General features: G+C 38.8%; 2 protein-coding genes across 3 annotated transcripts in view; one reads left to right on the plus strand and one right to left on the minus strand.

The window, feature by feature from the left end:
- Window positions 1-3981: 3981 nt before the first annotated feature.
- The window catches only part of SLC13A1 (solute carrier family 13 member 1), a 77922-nt gene continuing 57989 nt past the window's right edge, over window positions 3982-23914 (minus strand). For both annotated transcript variants that reach the window (XM_036425829.2, XM_045576442.1), the window contains exons 9-15: window positions 21685-21783; window positions 21169-21270; window positions 17574-17680; window positions 15434-15543; window positions 7931-8092; window positions 6367-6504; window positions 3982-4527 (exon numbers count right to left, since the gene is read on the minus strand). In XM_036425829.2, the coding sequence (XP_036281722.1) occupies window positions 4390-4527; window positions 6367-6504; window positions 7931-8092; window positions 15434-15543; window positions 17574-17680; window positions 21169-21270; window positions 21685-21783 (856 nt within the window). In that variant the 3' untranslated portion in view covers window positions 3982-4389. The remainder of the gene's footprint in view (window positions 4528-6366; window positions 6505-7930; window positions 8093-15433; window positions 15544-17573; window positions 17681-21168; window positions 21271-21684; window positions 21784-23914) is intronic.
- LOC118712185 (cAMP-dependent protein kinase type II-alpha regulatory subunit-like) lies at window positions 11416-12859 on the plus strand. The gene has a single exon (XM_036425713.2). The coding sequence runs from the start codon at window positions 11527-11529 to the stop codon at window positions 12799-12801; it is 1275 nt and encodes a 424-aa protein (XP_036281606.1). The 5' UTR covers window positions 11416-11526; the 3' UTR covers window positions 12802-12859.

A 23914-nucleotide genomic window follows, 5' to 3' on the forward strand; every position in this document is an offset into this window, starting at 1 on the left:
TTATATTAGCCTTTCTGACAGGTGTGTAGCAATAGCTCATCATGGTTTTAATTTGCATTTGCCTAATTGATAAAGATGTTGAACATCTTTTTTTTTAAATATATTTTATTGATTTTGTACAGATAGGAAGGGAGAGAGATAGAGAGTTAGAAACATCGATGAGACAGAGTCATCGATCAGCTCTGCCTCTTGCACACCCCCTACTGGGGATATGCCCGCAACCAAGGTACATGCCCTTGACCGGAATCAAACCCGGGACCCTTCAGTGCCCAAGCCGACGCTCTATCCGTTGAGCCAAACCGGTTTCGGCAAGATGTTGAACATCTTTTCATGTGTTCATTGAATATCTGTATATGCTCCTCTGTGAAATGTATATTTATACCTTATGCCCATTTTCTAATTGGATTGTTTGCTTGTTTACAGAGTTTTAAGAGAGTTCCTTATATATTATCTGTATTAGTCCTCGTGGTTTGCAAATATTTTCTCTCATTCTGTAGTTTGTTTTTCATCCTTTGAATGGGGTCTTTTTTTTTTTTTATCCTCACTGAAAGATATATTTCCATTAATTTTAAGAAAGAAGAAGGGAGAGGGAGATGCAAAAGGAGAGAAAGAGGGAGAGGAAAAGGGAGAGAAGAGAGATAAAGGAACATCATTTGGTTGCCTCCCATACATGCCTAGACCAGGGATAGATCCTGCAACCTACGTATGTACGCTGATAAGGAATCAAAACCACAAACTTTTTTTCAAGTTTATCTTTATTGTTGAAAGTATTATAGATGTCCCATTCCCCTCCCCCCACTGAACCACTCCACCCTGCACCCACCTCTTGCCCCAGGTCTTCATCACACTATTAGTTGTGTCCATGGAACCCACAAACTTTTGGTGTACAGGATGATGCGCCAACCAACTGTGCTACCTGACAAGGGCTTGGTGGGGTCTTTTGCTGAGCACAAGTTTGAAATTTTGATGTCCAATTTATTCATTTTTGCCTTGTATGGACTTTTGTGAATTATGCTTTTGGTGTCAAGTAATCTTTGTGATTTAGCCGTGGCAGAGATATATCTAACAATAATCTTTTATATATAACAAGATGTAGTACACATTTCAAGACACAATTAATGTTATTAACTTTTGCTAATACATTTATTAGAAATATAGGTTAAAAGTGTATCTCTCAGGCTGAAAAGCAGAGAACAAAGCCTTGGATACCAAGTAAGGTGAAAGCAGTGCTCACAGTTGGGAGAAAGGGAGTCTGAATTCCAAAGATGCTGACATGGACAAGGGCAGTTGGAGTGAGTGAAGAATACACATATGTCAGTGAAGCCCTCTAAGTGCTTAGAACAGACAGTATAAGGCACTTAGTGAAATAGCTACTATTATCTAGACAAGTTCTAAATCCTCAGTAAAATACTAGGATTTAAAGTGACAGAAATATCTAGTTAATCTTAAATAAGGATCGAGGTATTAACAAAAACACTATCTACCACAGAGTGGGAGGACAAACATTTATTGGATTATCTGTTGAGGTTGCCTTTTAGAAACTTTCAAAGACAGTATGTACTCTCAGTCTAACAGAGATTGAGGACTTGATGTAAATGGGGCAAACGTGAAATGGGTGAATGAAGTCATTTTTGATATATCAACCAAACATAGAGATGTAGCAAGAGAACTATCTAGCTCACGTAAACAAATTTTGGCTAAGTATTATTTTTCCTGTACTCAGTTGGCAGTTGTTGGAAGTAATTTATTAAAATGATTCAAGCTAAAATATTTATATTATTTTCTTGAGAACAAAACTTATTCATTATAATTTGAAAAGTCATTTTTTATTTTCTTAATAAAAAATGTATTCATCATACAATGTAATTCATCAGTGATAAATTGAATGGCTAGAAAAAATGTAATTGACACTGTGGATCATAAATAAATGTGTACCATGATAGAGTAGGAAACAGGTGAAAGAGTGAACAGAGAAGAGATACACAAAGCAGCAATATTATAGTTTAAGGTTTAAATGGACAAATTTTGCCTTGAAAGAAAGTATTAAGCTTTCATGGACCAATCAAGAGACAAATAATGAATACAGGAAATCTATAATATATAATTTCCTAAAGAAATGCATTCCATTTTTTAAAATCATCCTATAGCTGAAACCGGTTTGGCTCAGTGGATAGAGCATCGGTCTGCGGACTGAAAGGTCCCAGGTTCGATTCCCGTCAAGGGCATGTACATTGGCTGTGGGCACATCCCAGGTGGGGGTTATACAGGAGGCAGCTGGTCGATGTTTCTCTCTCATCGATGTTTCTAACTCTCTATCCCTCTCCCTTCCTCTCTGTGGAAAATCAATAAAATATATATTTTTAAAAATCATCCTATATAATAATAGCATAATATGCAAATCGACTGAATGGTGGGATCTGCAAGCAGGTGGTGCCAGGCCAGCCAAGGCGCATGCTAGTGAGTGGAAGGAGGAGACAGCAACAGGGTGGTGGTGGGAGAGGGAGCAGTGGCAACCAGTGATAGGGTGATGGAGGCTGGCGCCATCCCTTGATAGCCTGCCCAGTTGCCTCCTGCAGAGGCAGACCACAGGCAGGGCAGCATTGGGGTGATTCGATTCGCGGTGCCCCCTCCCCAGCTTTGTCCCTTGAATAGCCCACTGGGGTCTCCTCCCACAGAGGGAGGTCACTGGTGGCAGTGGTGCAATGGGAAACGGGGCTGGCAGCTTACCACCATGCTGTCCCCTGATCAGCCTGCTGGTCACTTCCCACAGAGGGAGGCGAGACTAAGGCTTATGTCCACTACTCATGGGGAGTGGACCTAAGCCATCAGTTGGACATCCCCTGAGAGCTCCCAGATTGCAAGAGGACACATGCCGAGCTGAGAGACCCTCCCCCTGCATCCTGAGTGCATGAATTTTCATGCACTGGGCCTCTAGTCTTTAATAAAGATCATCTTTACTATTTTTAATTTACAATAAAACCAAATCAGGTTTGATGACTTTCAGAAAGTTAAAAATAGCAAGGGTATTTTTAAGCCTTACCTTTCTTTTTTTTTTCATGAGAATTACTCTTTTAACTTTTCCATTTTTTTTCTATACACCCATCGTTTTTGTTTTTTATTATAATATTCCACCCTTTAGTCTAATTTTGAAATTCCAATAGACTTTATTCTTTCACATCTTGAGCGCTAGTAAACTATTCCTTTTTAAAAAAAAAAATAGGTTTATTGATTTCAGAGAGGAAGGGAGAGGGTGAGAGAGAAATACCAATGATGAGAGAATCATTGATGAGCTGCCTCCTGCATGCCCTTTACTGAAGATTGAGCCTGCAACCTGGGCATGTGCCCTGACCGAGAATCAACTGTGACCTTCTGGTTCATAGGTTGACTCAATCACTGAACCACACCAGCCAGGCCTCTTCCTACTTTTGTTTAAATATTCAGTTCTTTTCTCTTTATGATTTGTCCATAAATAATTTATATTTTTATAAGTATATCAATAATTTTAATTTTTTCATTCCTTATTTTCTGCTTTTTTATTTCAATGTTAATATAATGGAGTTATGTGATCTTTTTCTACATCTTCATATGCAATGAAAATTCATTTAAATTTCTGAATCACCTTTTTTGTATATGACATTATGTATTTCTAAAATAAGATAAATACTTAAGCAAAATTATTATACATATGTGTGGTAACAGTTTTACAGTGTTTAGCTTTCTTTTCTAACTGTGCTACAAGGTGCAAATCATAGGTCTACAAAATGTATTTCTCAGTGCACTGAGATCATAAAAGTACAAATTATATTACTCTAACCATAAGGTCAAGTGGAAATTGGTCCTTATATATGAGGTTTCTGTTGTTTATGGGATTCACATTTATTTAGATTAAATTTTGCTTTTATACCACAAGATGACCACAATTTTGTTTATTCAGAAAATTCCCTTGAACAAGCTACAGAAATAATTTATCCAAGTACACAATTAACTTGTATTTTTTATTTTCTATATATATAGCTTCATGGGAAGTTTCTCAAATAGTAAATTGACATTTGAAATGTTACACTGAACTCAAATGGTAAGATGAAACAAATAACCTCATCTCTTTGAAGGTCAAGTTATAAATTATTCTTGTGATGAAGTAGGATACTTATGGTCCACGCACAAAATCCCAATGCTGGGCTTCTTGATGAAGGCACTTAGACACTCCGGCTGCCTCTCAAAGGAAATGTAGACTGAGTTGTGACACCAGGTTCTGAGTGTTCACTGGAGGTGCAGAAGCCACACCAGGATGGAGTTAAACGTATCATCAGTTTTTCAGAGTGAAATTCTGCAGTGAATCCTTAATGGTTCCCCAAACTCACCACAGGATGAGAAGAGCATTGGTGCTTGTCATGGCATGGTCTCATTTTTTACTAAAGGAGCCCAGGAAGGGTATGTATGAAGGTCAAACATGGGCACCATCCAGGTGAACGTGCCCAGCAACACCACAGCAACACCCACAATGTTGACGCCAAGTCCAGCCTTAACCTTGAACAGGAGAGAGCATAAATGTCAGTCTCCTAAATAAGAAAACCGAAGGGACTTGGAATACCATTACAGGATGTATTTACATGCATAGTGAATGATTAGAATAAATTGTTGATTTCCTAAAACAATGAGTTCTTTTATTTCCAAAGAGAATCTGTCCCCAACTAAATGACATTTACCTGCAGAGTTTCAGAGAAGTTCCTCTTAGGAATATACTGGCCATTCTGATAGAGAAAAGAATCCCTTTAATAATCTGCTATTTCACCCTGGTCAGGTGGCTCAGTTGGCTGAGCATCATCCTGTACACCAAAAGGTTTGGGGTTCGATTCCTAGTCAGGGCACATACCTAAGTTGCAGGTTCTATCCCTGGCCCCTTGTAGGGAAGAGTATGGGAGGCAACCAATGGGTGTTTCTCTCACATCAATGTTTCTTTCTCTTCCTTCCCCTCTCTCTAAAAATCATTAAAAATACCCTCTTGTGAGGTTTTTAAAAATCTACCACTTCATGTTAAATCAAAATTAGAGTTTGTGGTTTTGTATTTCAGTGGATAAAGTTCAGGTCACTATGTGATAACTGGATCCTTCATAGTCAATATTAATAGTTTACCCTTCAGTATTCTCTTGTTAAGATTTAATAATGCCACTTCTATTCATCTTTCTTAGAGTGCCCAGGTTTCTGGCTCGGACATCATCAATCTGGTGTCATTATAACAATCTCAAAGTCGCTTTCTACCCATTGACCTGGCAAACTACTGCCCATGAACTGTTTTTATAAAGTTTTATGGGACAACAACATACCCATTTGTTTCATGTTGTTGTTGAATGCTTTCATGACACAATGGCAGAGTTGAGGAGTTGTGACAGAGACCATTATGACGCACAAAGCCCCCAATATTTATATCTGCTTATCTTTGCCCCTCTGGACTAAAGCAAAAGATGGACACCTAGCAGTGATTACTGCAGAGATCCCCTTTCCTGACTTCGCACGTCACTCATTTATTCCAGAATCTCGTTTTTCTTTTTAAAGCTCGCATACATAGGACATTGCTTATGTTATGCACATTGTCTTTACCAAAATGATAGTACATGACTTCTGCAAAGGGGTGTTTCCAGGATTTTTATCTTGAGGGGTTTAGCAATCTGTGAGAAGGGAAGGGAGCTGGGACTTAACTTGAAGTCGCATTTGCATAGCAAGCTCCCCGAATTTACTTGGGCTATATTGTTGTTTGTTCAGGCTTGGAAGTTGGCAACCAAAATTGGGAGGAGACTAGACTATTCTCAAGCTACTTCTTAATTATCACTACTTTCATATTTGGCAAAAAATGTCCATGTTTTGTCTCTTAGATTTTCTATTATTATTTGCTTGTGCTTTCACTTCAGGTGCTGCTATTAAATCAGAACAAGAAAGATGATTTTGCATCATTCAGGCACTGAGCCTCATGTCTTACTCAGAGCCAATGTCAGCTGCACAAATATTGGTGATAGTAAACCACAGCGCTTGATTGCTAAATTTCCTTAGCCCTTTCTCTCTTGCCCTAGGTTGAGTTAGATCTGATCTTGACATGTAAGGGTGAGCCCTTGTGTGGACCATATTCTATGCTTTGCTGATACTTTCAGTATCTCTGTATTCCTGACTATACATGCAATGATATGTTTGCTTCCAGTTGTCACTCTTCCAAACAATACTATGGCCAGAATCACTCTATGACACAATTACTCTCAGAAGCAGAACTCAAGCCACGCTTTTCATGGCAGTTGACTCATGTGTCAAAGGAGAGAGAAGCTAAGACTTCACAAAGATTGGCTCCTGAGCCTGACAGTGTTCTCTCAGCTCACTCACCATGTCAGTAACCTTTAGATGGCCGTAGGAAAAGACGATAGCATTGGATGGATTCGCTACTGGCAGGAGGAATGCAAATGAAGTACACAGAGTAGAAGGTATCAAAATATACAGAGGGTTCATGTGAATAGCTTCAGCCTGTTGCAAAAGAATTTAAAAAAAAGAGTCTGAGTAATATTTTAGATGCATCAAGCATAAAAACGAGCAAAATTAGAATAACAGACTCCCAGAAGCAGGTAGAAACCTAAGGCATAAAATTATACATAAATGCAATTATAACTTGAGGAATATTTTTCATATAATGTCTCTTCCTCTTGTATATATGCTTGCTAGTGCCCATTTGAGTATTATAGCTCAGTTTATTTCGAAAAATCAAGTTTCATTTATTCCAGAAACTAAACAAAAACAACCACCACTTATTATTTATTGGGCACTAGGCGCTATGCTAAGTGTTTACCTGTATATAAAATATATGTGTTTATATATAATATATGAAGCTTCCATGTATTATATGTAATGTATAAAATAATATAATTTTATATATATATGTATATATATGTATGTATATATAAATTTTCACAATGCCCTTATGAGCAAATAACAGATGAAGAAACCAAGGCCTGAAAAGTCTAAAAGTAACTCATCAAACACACAGCTGACAAGCATAGAGCTTAGGTGGGGTCTCAGGCCCCTCTGGCCCCAAAGCTTCTCATCATCCCATGAACTTCACTGCCTCTGTGACACACATACGTTAAAACTTGCTTAGGGATCATCACAGAAGAAAATTAGCATGATTCTTAACTTATCACATACTTTTCTAGCTGCTCTATGTTGAGAAATAAAAACCAGAAAGAAAAAAAAAAATTACTTGCCAATTTAAATTTTTTTTTTCTAACTTGAAGCATCAGCTCAAGAATGCTAACATATGCCCTTTGAGCTAGTAGCAGAAAAATTCCAGAAGGGCAATCCTCTTAATTTAAAGTGTTTTCCTTTCACCAAACCCATCTGTCCCGATAAGAAAAACATTGACTTAAAGCTATGTCTTGTCATTGCTAGCTAGGTGGGGAGAAGAAGGGAAGACAGTGTATCCTTCTCTCTCCTTGCAGACCTGCTTCTTAAAATTCTTCCCTGGGCGGTTGAGAATTGTGTATAAGATATTTAAGCTTGAAGCCTGAATTGTAAACCCAGGTTTTCAATCACTTACTGTATATGAAGCAGTTCTCAGAAATTCAGAACTAATCTGGAGGGGGAAGTGTCAGAGTTAGAGGTCTAAATACTACAATTGTCAGGAAACAGCTGGAAAGGATCTGGGTTTGCCATCCCACTTATCTGCAAATTGAAAATCAGGGTGAGTGGTTAAGATCCTGCTGCTTGATTGTGGAAGAAAAGAGTTCTGCTGAGTTGAGGTCTCCTAAAAGGTAGGAATGCAAATAAGGACCCTTCTACCAGTGATTTCCAGGGGGACCATTCAGGCCCAAAATGATTCTACACCACAGTATGAGAACAGGCAAAGCAGAACACTGCTTTTGATAAAGAACATAAATGGGAAAAGTGAGATACTCACCAGTGGAGATAATATTGGGAGAAGGAGAGTAATGGTAGCTGCATTGCTGGCTACCTCTGTTAAAGATGTGACCAGCAAACAAGATATCAGAATTATTAGCGATGGTGGTAATGATCCTAGAGGAGATAATTTCTGTCCTATCCACTCAGATAGTCCTGAGTCCTACAAGAACAAATTTACATTTGTTATTCATTAATAGTTCATTTTAATGGACACTTTAAATTTATAAAAACACAAAACAAAACATTATTTTCTCTAAGACCTCTGTTTCTAACATATAATTTTAACCTCTCATATTTCCCTGTAGCTTGGCAGATCTGGGTGGCTTTGACCTGGAGAAGCTCTCATTTATTTTTATTTTAACACTACCAATATGTTTTAGAAAGTTTGAATTGTCTTCTATATTTTTCAATTAGATGTTAAGGTTATCTAATTAATATATGTGGACATTTATAAGTAGAACTACCCGACTGTAAAAAAAAGAGCGGCCCTTCTTGTGTACCTCCCTCCACTCCTAAATAGTGTTCCGTAGAGAAAACAACTCTCAACTATTAGCTATTTACAGCTATGTTTAGGTATTTATGTCTATTTTTTTTAAGTACCCTTTTTCCTAATTTTCAAATTTAGACATTATTTATTGATTCAAATAAGGATTCTGTCTTCTTTCACCAGATCTCACCCACTACACATGTATTTCCTCTCCCTCCATCCCCTTATACTCATATTTCAACATTTTTTATTAAATCAATATTTAAAGTTTACCATTATGATTATATAAACATTGTTCATAATAAGTCACTTAATGTTTTGTCATCATATTTTTGTTTGTTTGTTTTGTTCTACTGTTGTTTGCCCAGGAAATAATAGACTCATTCTTTGCTTGGTTTTCTAAGTATCTGTCATGGATTTTCAGCATACTCTCTAGTAAAATTGAAAAACTCCATACAAGTAGACAAACATATTGTTCCATCTCATTCTCCCCCAGGGAGATGTCCGTCCTGGAGTCTTCCCTCTTTCTATTCCATCTGGACTTGTTGCCCTTCATGTCAATTCTACTGTTGCTGTTCTGAGGCCTCTCTTCATTGGTGTACTATGCTCTCCCCTCACCTCCCTCTGAGAGAATCCTTTCTTCTTAATGCCTTTGTGGTTGTGGAGACCTTCTATAGCTTTCTGAGAACTGGTGAATGGAAGGCTTTGTTTTTGTGTGTTTCAGCATGTCTGAAAACCTCTTTATTTCCTTTTCACACTGTTTTGATACTTGAGCTCTTGTAAAATTCTAGACTTGAAATAGTTATCACTCAGCCAGAAAGTCTGATGACATTCTGATCTTTGATTCATTGTACACAGTTCAAAGAAATCAGCTGGATGCAAATTAATAGGTATCTTATTCTATTCGCTACTCCCACCTGGGGAAAGCCTCCATTTATGAGATTTCACTTAACTACTGCATGTGGGAATTTTATGCCCAGGTCAAACTGGGATTGGCATATGTTAGAAAAGCTCTAATTACAAGCAGTATACCCTTACATCAAAAGTTGGCAAAAAATCCCCTGATATGGATACCAGATATTATGTATGCTATTTGTGATCTTGATTTATATTTTTGTGTTGTTTTTTGTTGTTGATGTTTTACTTTTAGATGGAAAAGTCTGCGTACCATTTAATTTATATTGGTAGAAGTTCATCTTAAAATATAGTTACATATATCGTAAGAATGAATTTTATCTATGTTTAGATGCTGCTAGCAAACATTATACCACATACAGTCTCCCCTCCGTCCCCCCCAACCCCCCTCTCCATCATCACTTCTGGAAGCCACTGGGATCATATCATCACACCCAAGGTTTCTAAATTCTACATGAAATGCTTTAATATTGGGCACGTAGTAACTCTTTCAGTCCATGATCTCAAAATCTTTAGTTCTGGGAAATTTCTTGTATTATTTTTGGAAATGTCCTTCTATTTTCTTTTTATTTTTCTTCTTTTTCTTCTCCTTCTGGAACTCCTATTTGTTGGCTGTTGGAGATTTGGAGTTGCTCCTCTAATTTTCTTATCTTTTTTTATATTACCGTCTCTTCATATTTTTGTTTTATTCCCTGAGGTAAGTTCATCTTCTAACTGCTACTGAATTTTAAAATTTCTTTTACAACATTTTTCATCTTCAGTGGATCTTTCTTAATTTCTGTTTATCCTTTATTTAAAGAGTAACATTCTACTTATTTTGTATGTCTTTACTGTCTCTAAAATCTCTTTGGGGCCTCAATGATAAATTTTTTAAAATGTATTTTGCCTCATACATTTTCTTTGCTTTTATGTGTTTCTTTTCAATTTTTCTTGTTTATTACTGGTTATGGTATCAGAGGCTTCTTCAACTATCTGATGGCTTCATATAGTCCATTTATGTTTAAAAGGGAGGTAACAAAATAATGGTTTTGAAAGCTCTTTGTGTCTGGTCAACGATTATTAAGAAGAAGAAAAAAATACTTTACTGTAGGTGACTAAGCCGTGAGCCAGCGTCTCATTGATTCAATTTTGTTACAGAGTCAATCTAAATTTTCTACTAGGGAGGGAAGAGAGCAGTTGCCTGTGTATTCAGGTCTGGAGAGAGTATTTGTGAGGCTCACAGCTCCTTATACACTCTTGAAGCCATCCTTCAACGTTAGTACTGAATTTTACCCCAGCTCTCAGCTACTCTACTGCTTCTGATTTCTAAACCCTTTCAGGATGGATCAGATTGTTTCTTGTTGGCTATCCTTTTTCAGGTCCATAGATTTCATCCTTTTCTATTTCCACAATATAAAGTCAGTTACCCCTCAAATATCCAGCTTCCATATTTTAAATAATATTAACATCTCTTACACATTACTGTTCCTGCTATAAATTCTTTATGGATAAACACTTTTATGTTCTGTTATTGCCATGTCAGTGGGGGAGCTGATAAAAATAGTGTTCAATTCTTCCATTTTTTAACTCAGGAATGTGTGAAAAAGGGAGAGGAGGAGTTATTCACCGGTAAGAATTTGAGAGTGCCTTCCAGAACACGAGAGTTCAAACATGTTAAAACATATCAAGGGACACTTAAGAGAGAGGGAACTGCCATGAGGTGAATGCTATGTCATTGTTCCCAATTAGAAGGGATTATATATATATATATAATTACATATAAATATATATAATTACATATAAATATATATAGTTACATATAAATATATATATATAATTACATATATATAATTACATATAAATATATATTTATATATTTATTTATTAATGGACATTTTCCTAATTACAATTTGGGACAAAATGTTAAGAAAGTTAAGTAACTGTCTTCAAAACTTCATGAAACCGGCGCGTGCTCGCGGCCTCGTGCGTCACAACCCTTTCCTGCCCCGCCCGTGCCGCCTGCCCGCTGGTGGGTCCCTGGGCAACGGCGGCACCACCACCACCGGGCCGGCCGTGCTAGCAGCGGACTGTCCGGCAGGTGCGAGGGAGGTCTCGCGTGAGGAGACGACCACGCGGGCCCGGGGCGCGAGGCAGGTGTGAGGGCGCGCGGAGGGCGGAGCCCGCGTGTCCCCGCCGCCGCCTCCACCGCCGCCATGAGCCACATCCAGATCCCGCCCGGGCTCACGGAGCTGCTGAAGGGCTACACGGTGGAGGTGCTGCGGCGGCGGCCGCCAGACCTCGTCGACTTCGCCATCGACTACTTCACGCGCTTGCGCGAGGCCCGCGCCCAGGGCCCAGGCCCGGTCCCGGCCGGAACCCTGGCTGCCCCGACACCTCCCGCTGCCGCCGCCGCAGCGCAGGCGCTGGAGGAGGAGGAGCCAGCGGGCCTGGGCGGCGTCACCGAGGCGGAGGGCGAGGGTGAGGGCGAGTCCGAGGAGGAGGAGACGGCGGAGGTTCCCCCTCGCAGTACAGCCAAGGGTCAGAGTCGTCGAGAAGCCGTGTGTGCGGAGGGCTACGACCCTGACGCCGAAGAGGAGGGGGATGCGGAACCCAGGGTGGTTCACCCTAAAACCGAGGAGCAGAGGCACAGGCTCCAGGAAGCTTGCAAGCACATCCTCCTGTTCCGGAACCTCGACCAGGAGCAGCTCTCCGAAATCCTCGACGCCATGTTCGAGAAGGTGGTCAACCCGGACGACCACGTGATCGACCAGGGAGACGACGGCGACAACTTTTACGTCATCGAGCGGGGCACGTACGACATCCTGGTCACCAAGGACGACCTCACGCGCTCCGTCGGGCAGTACGACAACCGCGGCAGCTTCGGGGAGCTCGCCCTCATGTACAACACGCCGCGGGCCGCCACCATCGTGGCCACGTCCGAGGGCGCCCTGTGGGGCCTGGACCGGGGCACCTTCCGGAGGATCATCGTCAAGAACAACGCCCAGAAACGCAAGATGTTCGAGTCGTTCCTCGAGTCGGTGCCCCTCCTGCAGTCCCTCGAGGCGTCGGAGCGGATGAAGATCGTGGACGTGATCGGCGAGAAGAGCTATAAGGACGGGGAGCGCATCATCGCCCAGGGCGACAAGGCCGAAAGCTTCTACATCGTCGAGTCCGGCGAGGTGAGCATCCTGATCCGGACCAAGACCAAAGGCTTGGCCAAGGACGGCGGCGGCGGGGCCCAGGAGGTGGAGATCGCCCGCTGTCACAAGGGCCAGTACTTCGGGGAGCTGGCCCTGGTCACCAACAAGCCCCGCGCCGCCTCCGCCTACGCCGTGGGCGACGTCAAGTGCCTGGTGATGGACGTGCGCGCCTTCGAGCGGCTGCTGGGGCCCTGCATGGACATCATGAAGAGGAACATCACCCACTACGAGGAGCAGCTGGTCAAGACGTTCGGCTCCAATGTGGATCTGACCGACCCCGGGCTGTAGGTGGGCCTGCCGCCGCACCCACCCCAGCGTCTTCTCGGCGTGACCCCCGAACCCGACGGTCAGCCCGGGAACACGCGGGAAAGCAGACACCGCGGAATTGTTGCCGCTGTGGCCACCACGGCTGCATTAGGACACTTGAAAGTGAGCGCTAAAGGATGATGATGGGTCGAGGTTCGGCCCACACCCCTCCACTTGCCTCTGAAAGCCTGTTAATTAGACTTGTATAACGAGTATTCCAGCCCAGTTTCACCTCTCTGGTTCAAAATGGCATGTCTCTCCCACAATTTAAAGTGCCTGACACAGAGCCCAAAGTGTAAGCATCTATCTTCCTTTCCTCTCCCACTGCAGCTGCTGCTGCTCTGGGAAGCCACCTCGGGTCCCTGCAGCCTGTGGGAGGCTGTCCGCCCCTCTCCCAGCCTTTCTCAGGCGAGAAAACCTGCAGCTTCCCTCTCGTGTGGCCTTCGAGGCGTGCACGCACGCTCACAGTGGCAGCCTTTGTTTCACAGGGGAGATGCTGGCCTTGGTGGCGGAGACTGAGGCCCTGGGGCTGGTTCTGTGAGCGGAACGAACGCTGCACACTGACAGCTGCCTCCAAGCTCGCAGAGATGCTCAGGGCCTGGCCCTGCCCGGCCCGCGGCTCAGCACCGAGCTCGCGCTAACTGGTCCTGGGGGCCATGTTAGAGCAGAAACTTTGGGTTTGGTACATCCTTCAGGGAGCAGAGAGGGAAGGTTTTCTGGTTGGGGGGTTCTTTTCGTAGGTTTTATTTTGTTTGATCTGTGCAGTTTGCATGAATAAATTCTGTCCCTTTGTAAGGAAAAAAAAAAACTTAGTAAAACCAGTTTCTAGGGCCATATTTGCCCATAATCAGATTTATTAAGCTCGGCTTCCACCCCATCACCCAAAGGAAGGGCTATTCTTAATATTCCTAGAATAGTAGTCCTAGGATTTTCATAGCAAACTAGACCTTCTTCCAGGGGTTCCCCATCCTTCCAGTGAGAGAGCTGACTGCATCAGACTAGGTCCATATCTTCTCATTTCCTTAAACTTTGCTAGACTAGAGTCTGGCCAATGCTTTTAAAACCTCTTTTGAGTGTCCAATCCAGACAGATATTCTGGGGAGGAAAGATGAACATAAGTTCATATTTAGGCCAGAATTGCTGATTCTGATTTCCTCACAATTCAAGTGAGTGGGCAGAGGCATGAAGGTTATTGATTCTGAGAAACCAGATCTGCTGGACTAGTGGAAAAGTCTATTTGTCTTATATTTCTCTCACTTGTAATTGAGAAGTCTACAAGGCAAGCCAAATGTAGGCTGAAAATGACTTTGAAAGTGGCACTCAGGATTTCATCTATTACTAAATCTTATTGCTGAAAGCTCAGTATCCAAATATAATACAGAAAATTTGACAATAAAATCAGTCTCCCTAGAGATTATTAAGAAGAAAACAGAACAGGTAGTTTTTTGCCTTGAGAAGTGTAAAAATTTCACTTCCCAGAAACATCTCTCTATACAAAACATCTCTCTCACCATCATTTTTATTTTGATAACAAAATAAGAAAATAGAACAGCCACGATCTTTGAGTGTTTCACAGAAGGCTATAAAATCCAGAAACAAGAGATTTTTAATTTGTCCAAGAGTAGAGGATTTTTATGGAATTTTTGAAGCAATCCTATAACGACCAAGACAATTTCAAGGGACAGTAACTTTTCCAGATAATCTACTTTCTGTCAACTGGATAGATAGGCCAAGAAATAGCCAACTCTAAACCACCTATGGTTTTACTTTTCCCTAAAATTAGAAAGAATACAATGTTAGCCATGGTTATGTGAAATTCTCTCAGGACTTTATTCCACAGATATATATTTATTACCTTTAATATATTTAATATGTAATAAATAATATAATAAATAATGTAATACATTACTATTATTTCTTATTGTCCTTCTTTGACAACATTAGGACCATGATATATTCCAGAGAACTCTGAGAGCTACTAAAATCCATCATGAAATAAGGTAAAAATATAAACGAAAAATGTTTCACTAGTAGTCACCATATGTATGATTTTTTTTTCTTATTAAGCTAGTCTAATAATAATTAAGCAAGTCTATTTCATGAATTAAGAGTTCTAACCTTCTGTGCTTTATTTCTTTTAACATGCATCACAAAAACTTATGCTTGGAGCCTGTAAAATGTTTTGAACCCTGAACTCACCTCATCTGTATAATATACTTACTGTATGGCTATTGAAACCTGTGTCATTAAAATGATAGGATGAAATTGAATATAACAAAAGCTTGAATGTCCCCATGTTCTTTTTTTGGAGTAGCCTAGTTAATTGTTAAATATCTTAGACACAGCCCTGGCCAGTGTGACTTAGTGATTATAGTGTTGGCCCATGCACCAAGGCCTCACAGGTTTGATTCAGGGTCAAACCTGGTTTGCAAGTTTGATCCCCAGGCCCAGTTCGGGCATTTATGGGAGGCAACCAATAGATGTGTCTCTGTCATATTGACGTTTCTCTCTCCCCCCACCTCCCTCCCTCTCACTGTCTCTAAAAATTAATGGGAAAAACATTCTCATATGAGGAATAACAACAACAACAACAATCTTAGACACAGATTATTACCTTACAACCATCTGCCAAGGCAAACCCTCCACCAACAAGAATGACTATATCCCAGGGCATGAATGACTGGAATTCTTTCCAAGTAATCAGTGGAGCATAATCAAAAGCAACTGCAAAACAAAACCCCTACAGTTATACATTGCTTAAAATATGATAGGATATTGTTTTCTTCATTATTGTAATGGCCACCTCACAAGGAGTTTTTACTACTCCTATGTTGTTTTAGGATAGGGGGTTTGATCTGGACTTTGAGCAATTTCCACCTATGTTAGGTGGAAGATTATATTACTTAAACAGGTCATAACTTGGAAAAATCCTTTAGATTACATTATAGAATGAATTTAGATAAATTATAACATTGTCATTTATAATACTATTCATTTGATTCCATTAACATCTTTGCCTACTATGAGTAAAACAGTGTACTGGACTACATTATTCTTTGCTATGCAAACTATCTGTAACAGTCCAATGGTTCTAATAACATACGTGTTGCATTATTATTCATTAGTATATATTGGACTATTTTATTATTTTTTCAAATAGCAAGGGGGAGAGCATAACGGGTCCATCAGGATTCCAGTTTAAAATAATTCAAAATTCAGGTTAAATAATTTAAGCATCATTCATGAAACTCTTAAAATACTCATAAATTATCTTAAAGATATCTCTTTATATTCCTATTGTCTTCATAGATTTATTGAGAAATAAGATCATCCATGAACACATTATGTCCATTTATCATTTATATGTACCAGTTAGCCTTCTACCTGGTGAGATTCTAAGGTTACTAATTAGCTTCCTTCCCATCCCTTTTCCCTAAACCTAAACCAAACATACTCTTCACTGTTGACAGAAATTTTGCTATTTCTTACTTAAATTAAGACCATATCTTCTGTTAAAATACAAACATCTTTGAAGTGTACTTTTATATAAAATGTAACATAATACATTTTATCTGTTATTTAAAACCTACTATAAATGAGTCTATCAGGGAGAGAAATTATTGAAGAATAAGATGAAAGAGAATGGGAGAGAGGGGCAAGGCTCTGTCTGAGGGGTACTCAGATGTTGGAGCCAGGATTGTTAAGTCAAACATTAGTTCCTTGCCCCCTGCCAGGTCCTGGGGCTTAGATTGCAATAGTCAGAATTCTCAGGGTCTCATAGAAATCATTGCTCTGTACTGCAGCCTCTCTTTATAGTGCACTTTGAGATGTTCTAATCTCAAGAATGAAAGGCATTTATTTCTATCCTATACTGTTTATATTTGTCAGGACCTAGGGATCAGACTCATTAGTCATTTATTGATTCTGACTCAAGGATACAGGTGGGCCAATCCAAGAGCATGAATGAATTCCAGTTCCATCCAAAAGAGAGAGAGAGAGAGAGAGAGAGAGAGAGAGAGAGAGAGAGGGAGAGAGAAAAGGAAAACCAACTATAAAAAAACACATTCTATTCTACCAGACTATTTACAAATAATTTTAAACCATTTGTCCCACACTGACAATATCTGAATCTGACTTCCTAAAACATGATGTGTTAGAATTCAGATGTGGATGAATCCTATGTTTAAGACATGTTTGTGATTGTGTGTGGGTGGAGTGAATACACATAAATATGCACACGTTTGTCCATGTGTTATAAAGACAATGAGTGCTCCCTCTGAATACCTTTTCTTCCAATTGTGACACTAGGTTATGAGCTAGTGTAGGGTTGATCTGCACTTTCTTCAGGACTATTATGAGTTTATAACTCCCATGAAACTCCTCACCTTTGTAGATCCTCAGCATTTAGTACCAAGCCAAGGGCTCATCATGAAGTAATTTGTTCCTAAGTTTGCCAATAGTAATGTTAATTCTGATTATGAGAGGAGAAGTGAGCTTATCAAAGACCAAATAATATCACTCAGAGCAGAGTCCTAACATGGAGCATAAGGAAATCTACTTCTCACTTCTACAAAGTAGGATGATCCTTCTTTTAAGCAGAAAGATGTGTGCTGCCTGACTAGAGGTTGCAGTGTGCAAACTGGAAGTGTGTCAACGTGTCCATCTTTTTTTCTAAATGCTAACTGAAACCAGTAGAATTTTTTATATTTTTGCTCTTCTGTCAAATTCATTTGGAATTATAAATAATACTCAACCAGTTTCTCCGGTAGCTGTAGTTTTGGTCAATTTCTTAGCAGGGATAATAAAGAACAGGAGTCCTACAAGTAAGGCAACAGTTGAGTCTGTAGCAAAACCAGGATACCTGGAAAAGGACAAATGTATTCATTAACAAATGACATCCCGAATTTCTGGGAATGAAAGATTAAGTGACTATGTTTATATCATACAAGCAGTAATGGTGGCATAGAGTATTTATTTTGGATAATGTGTTCTGAAAATCTATGGATTTTCTACTAAATGATTTCCCACTAAATTATTTAGTGGAACCAAAAATCTCAGACCATGTTTCCATTGTTTCCCTATACTTCTTCTTCTTCTTTTTTCAAAACCATGTATACACATGCTGACCTACAAGACCAACATGGCAAATTTCCCTTTTGGTAAAGCTCACAGCTCTGGTAAATAACCTTTTCTTTGAATTATTTATCTTCATTATATTGGCAGAGAATTGATGTTGAAACAATTGTTAGGCTAGGCAAAGCCTCCTATAATTGATTTATAACATCCTAGTATTGAATTGTGGCAAGGTATGAATGTTTCTGGAGTCCTTGAAAGCTCTTTTGTAAATTGTGAAAGTGAATGATCTGTTTTTCTAAGATATAGCATCTGCTTCCATGATTATAAGCCCTAGCCATATCATACAAATGAAATCAACCCATTTAATACTTTGCACCCTATGAAACTTAATCAAGAGAATTAATTATTAGAATGGCTTCTGAGATGCTCATAAGTGATCACTGTTCAAATTAAGAGTGATTCAGGAACAGATGGGGTTTTAGAATCACGAGGCCATTCCAACAAATAAGACTGATTCCCAGAAGCCTCATCAGTTAAGAAGGACCTGGAGACTAGATATGAATGAAACATAAATAATTAGAATTTGGTTATAAAAGTCAGTCATATTCAACTAGTGAATCTTTGGATTCTGAGAAGAAATCCTTACATCCTAAAGGTTATTTTGCTACCTTGTCACTCAATGATGCAGGCCTATTATAGAAGCTCTTTACTCCTGTAATGTACTTGAACAAATTAAAATCAAGAAAATGCATTATATGATTCAAGCTGACAATTTATAACACAGTTTGTTTTTCCTAAATGTACATTTTTTTTCTTGCATTGTTGGGTAAAAAAAGCTACATTGGTGTAGTTTATTCAATAAACTTAACTAATATTTACATTTTCATTATTCCTTATTTCTTTTATCTCTGTTATAAGTTACAGTTGGATTTTTTGCCAAATTAGGTCAGGCATCATGTAATCTGATTTTGTTTTTATGAAGACACATTGGACTCAGTCCAAGCTCAAACAGATGGAATGAAAACGTTCGGTGGTTAGCTATAAATCTTAATCTCTCATACTAGCTTTGGAACATCTAAATGCCTAAAACCTCTTCATTACAAATATATTCTATAAATCAAGCCATAAATACTGAAATAATTTATATTCCGAAGATTTTTAAAACTATCATTATTTTATTATGTTTATTTTTATTTTAGTTTTCATTTGTTCTAAATTAATTCAGGTTGCTTCAGTATTACAAAAGGTAAGATTATATAAATTTCATTTGCTTTTATTTATATCTTCAAATCACTTCCTATCTCAAACCTTTGTTCCTTTTATTATTGTTTTATCTCAGAATTCTAGGTAACATGTACACCTGTCCAATGCAAGTACACTATATTTTTCTGCTATGAACAAACATCTCCTCAATTACATTCTCCTCCTGTAAGGAAAAGAAATTAGAAACTGATTACATTGAATTTACTATTGGGATTTCAGCTTTATTTTTATTAGCTATTGTTTGATTTCATTTAGTTCTTACACACTGGTGTTTAGAAAAGACCCTCCTTACCTAGGATGGTAGAAGAGGAATTTTTAAAAGGTGGAAGAATTATTTTTTATATTGGTCTAGTCCTATTACAAAACTACATGTTATCATCAAACTTTAAACAGCCATGTGTTTTCAATAGCTTGCACTGAATAATTGGAAGCTGTCTTTTTTAGACCTCTCAAAATGAAAAGGTTTAGTCTTAGGGGAAACAAAAAGTGTATAAAGCTAAAGCAGATTCTTTGAAACATGCTACCACATTGCATTGCTACACTTGTATGCTCACTAGGAATTTGGACTCAGATTTTGCAGCCTTAAAAAGTGCTGGCAATGCCTGTATAACCAGAAGGCTCTGATTAAAAAAAAAAAAAAAATTCTTTATTCTATGTGGGAATAATATATTTGACTCAAACAATTTTGGTTTCTGCCCCCGAATACATTGATGCTTGGTGGGAGGTATGAGACAGGAAGTCCAAATCAGAGATCTGTTGAATTTAGAAACTAGATTAATTCAGTAAAGGATAGATTGGGAACACAAATCTCAAAACCCGAGTATATATAATCACATGTGGGATGGCTCTTAATTTAGAAAATTATGCTTCCATCCCCTCCCCCCCCCCCCCCACTCCAGCCCAGTTCACATGATTCAGCATTGACTGCTGGTATGTAAGACTTTGAAAGTTAAAATTAACTCTGACCCAGCTTCTAACAGAAGTTTGTAAAATCAGGTTTATTACTTAAGGAATTCCTTACCTAAAAAATAGGGGCAGGCATGGGTTTATGGTGAATTGGTATTTAATTGACACAAACAGAGAAAAAGACAAGATACTGAACCAAATAAATAATCCCCCATACAGGTAAAAAAAAAAAAAAAAAAAAAAAAAAAAAAGTGAGTCGGCAAAAATCACAGAACATGAATTCATACCAGGTTATTAAGAAACACTGAGTGACATTTTACATAATAAGCCTTTAGATTGCCTTTCACATAGGGAGAAGGGAAGCACCGTTCTAAGGGCTATAAACTCCATTTTATCCAGGAAGAAATCCAGGGACATGACCTGCCCAAAGCCAGTGGAAGAGGCAGGAGTGGAACTCAAGTGGGGTGGCTCTAGTCCAGTGTTTTTCAACCTTTTTTGGGCAAAGGCACACTTGTTTCATGAAAAAAATCACGAGGCACACCACCATTAGAAAATGTTAAAAAATTTAACTCTGTGCCTATATTGACTATATATAAAGTAATTCTCTTGAATAGGAATCAAATAAACACAAAGAAAGTATTTTATAATTACTTTATTATGAAATATTAAGTAAACAAAATAGTGAAAAATTATAAAATTCTTGTCTTGTCTGCACCTACGGCACACCAGGCAACATCTCGCGGCACACTAGTGTGCCGCGGAACAGCGGTTGAAAAACGCTGCTCTAGTCTACACTCCTAATTGTCATGGAACATGGCTTCCTGGCAGATTGCATTTCTAATTTTGTAGGAATGGAAATAGCCTTGTCTAAAGAAGCTTGAAGTTTAGTTATATTGGGTAGTGTGGTTGTCTTATCTGAGGCTTTTCCTTGGATTTCATTCCTTATCATTTTTTTTAATTCCTGAAAGGATTAGAATTAAGAATTCTTTTCAATTGAAAGGGCAGAGAAAATCTCATACAATCCTCCAAGAGTTCTAGGGATGGCTTAGGAGAAAAGCAGATGCCAAAGAGGAAGGGCTGACACACGTCACAGGTAATGCTTACTCAGGAAAGAGTTCAGACCAGCCGGGAAATAACCCAGGATCTCGGCTAAACCACAGCAGGGCCATCACAATGAAGAGGACCAAGGTGATAATTTCCTGATACCTGTAAAAACATTTGCAATCCTGTCATTTATTTTCTCAGCCAGGACATTTGTAGAAACTCCCTGAGCTGTTGTCAGGAGTAATCTCACCAGAACACCAAACATTAAACACTGGATGTGTCGATAATTCAAGCGAAACAGTGCAGTTAGGGAAGGTCTTTGCTCTGCGGTGGGTCTGTCAGCTTCTTGCCCTCCTACATTTAAATTTTATGTAGAGAAAGTTTGTCTTTTGTCACGTGGAGGTTAACACTTACTTTCACAAAGGTAGCACACCCGGGGCTGTTATCAAGTATTAAAAATACATTACAGATAATTATGTGTTTTTGTTTTTAATAAATACTTGCAGCATAAATTGTGTGTGTTGGGTGTGTGTGTGTGTGTCTGCACGCCTGCACACGCGCGTGCAGCAATCTTACCTCATTGGCCCAAGTTTTTTGTATTCTTCTTTAATCACATCACCATAAGCCTTTTGTTCCTCTGATTTGGTCTTTCCACATTTGAACATCTCCTTAAAACTGAAAAGAGTGGTTAAGCCAATTAATCATAAGATTCTCTCTTTCAAAAGATACTTGCGTGAAAGCTTCATATATAACGTAAATCTGAGCTTTTCACCTATACCTCTATCTCCTTCTTTGAATGTTTCCCCCCCCCTTTTCTGTTTCTGCCCATGTTGCTCAATATTCCATGCTTATTTTTTGTTCCATATTTTCCAGGTCATTTTCCACTGATCTCCTCCTTTTCCAAGTCCTTTTTCACTATTAAAATTTTCCCATGTTCCACTCATCTTTAATTTAACACCTTATCATGTACCTATTATATTTTTAATATACTCATTATACATTTTGATTGTTAATTGTTGCAGATGAGTGAGTTTTATCGCACTAGTTAGATCAATTATTTGAGGGCATGAGCAGTGTCATAGATACTTTCTTTGGCTCGATACCTATAAACACTGCCTGACACGATATATACTTGATTCATCAACTCAACAGTACTTTTGTCAAATTTATTAGTCAGTTGGTTGTCAGACCCACCCATTGTTACAAAAAGGTACTAAACTCAAGTTAGACTCTAGGGCCGTGGTCAGCAAACTGCGGCTCATGAGCCACATGTGGCTCTTTGGCCCCTTGAGTGTGGCTCTTCCACAAAATATCATGACTTGGGCTAATTTATTTTGAAGAAGTGGCGTTAGAAGAAGTTTAAGTTTAAAAAATGTGGCTCTCAAAAGAAATTTCAGTCGTTGTACTGTTGATATTTGGCTCTGTTGACTAATGAGTTTGCTGACCACTGCCCTAGGGCAAGGAGGTCACATACACTGATCATGGATGTAGTCCAATCTGGATCTGTTCTCAGAACTAAAATCAGCTTGATCATATTTTCTTTCTTCAAGTTTTTTTCACCTCTTATGTCCTCATAGCCTCCACTAGATAATTTTTCAACTTATTTCCAATAGTATCTATCAGTTTATATTCTTTTTAGCTACTTATCTTAGTGACCTTTTTCCTGGTGACTAACTTTTCTGTCCTGGGTCCAGGGTCTTCATAACTTTGAACAATTTTTGTGTGAAGAAGGGCTCTACAGCTATATATATATATATATATATATATATATATATATATATATGTATGTATGTATGTATGTATATATTTTTTTTAAATCCCTCCAGAGGAAGAAACAAATGGGAAGTGCCTATATTCTTAGGGATTATCTCTTTTACTGTCTATGAGTAGCTCCCTTAGATTACATTATATGTAGGTGTAAAAAAGCACATCTGGATATCTAATGCAAAGGAATTTAATTCTGGATCTCAAAGAGATCTGTATGCATATGTTCACTGCAATATTATTCACAAGAGTCAAGGTATGGAAACAATTTAAATGTCCACCAACACACAAATGAATAAATAAAGGGGTTTATATGTACAATGGAATATTATTTAGTCATAAAAGAAATAAAGCACTGATACATGCTGCAACATGGATGTACCTGGAGGACATTATGCTAAAATGAAATAAACCAAACTTAGAAAAATAAACACTGTGTGATCTCACTTATATGTGGAATCTAAAAAGTCACAGCTCTTTCTATGTCAATCATATCTCAATAAAGCAGTTTAAAAAGAATAAAGCTGTAGTATTTTCTTTTGTAAAATTTCTGGGGTAAACATGGACATTTATGAGGGAGTAAATAAGAACATATGCATACACACACACACACACACACACACACACACATTGAGTGGCAAGATTATTATGATCTATGATCTATGAATGCATAATAATCTGGCCACTCAGTATATATATTAGAGTCCCAGTGCATGAATTAGTGCATGGGTGGGGTCTCACCAGCCTGACCCTGGGGGGTTGGGAGTGGAGCGGGTGGGGGCCAAAGGGCAGTTGGCCAGCCTGCTGGTTGATGAGACAACTTGCATATTAGCCTTTTATTATATAGGATATACACTGAGTGGCCAGATTATTATACATTCAGAGATCATGTATACTGGTATTTATTTATTTTCCTGTGACACTGTTATTTAAACTTGTTTGAACTATTACTGCTTTTGAAGAAGAAGAATTTCCTCAATTCTTTGGTAATTTATAATCATAAAAGCTCAATATGCTAAGTAGACTGGACAGCCAAAGGACC

Source organism: Pipistrellus kuhlii, unplaced genomic scaffold (assembly GCF_014108245.1).
Source record: "Pipistrellus kuhlii isolate mPipKuh1 unplaced genomic scaffold, mPipKuh1.p scaffold_m20_p_10, whole genome shotgun sequence".
Classification (NCBI taxonomy): Eukaryota; Metazoa; Chordata; class Mammalia; order Chiroptera; family Vespertilionidae; genus Pipistrellus; species Pipistrellus kuhlii.

Coding starts and splice junctions, on each gene's coding strand:
- LOC118712185 (XM_036425713.2), top strand. CDS start 11,527: ATGAGCCACATCCAGATCCCGCCCGGGCTCACGGAGCTGCTGAAGGGC.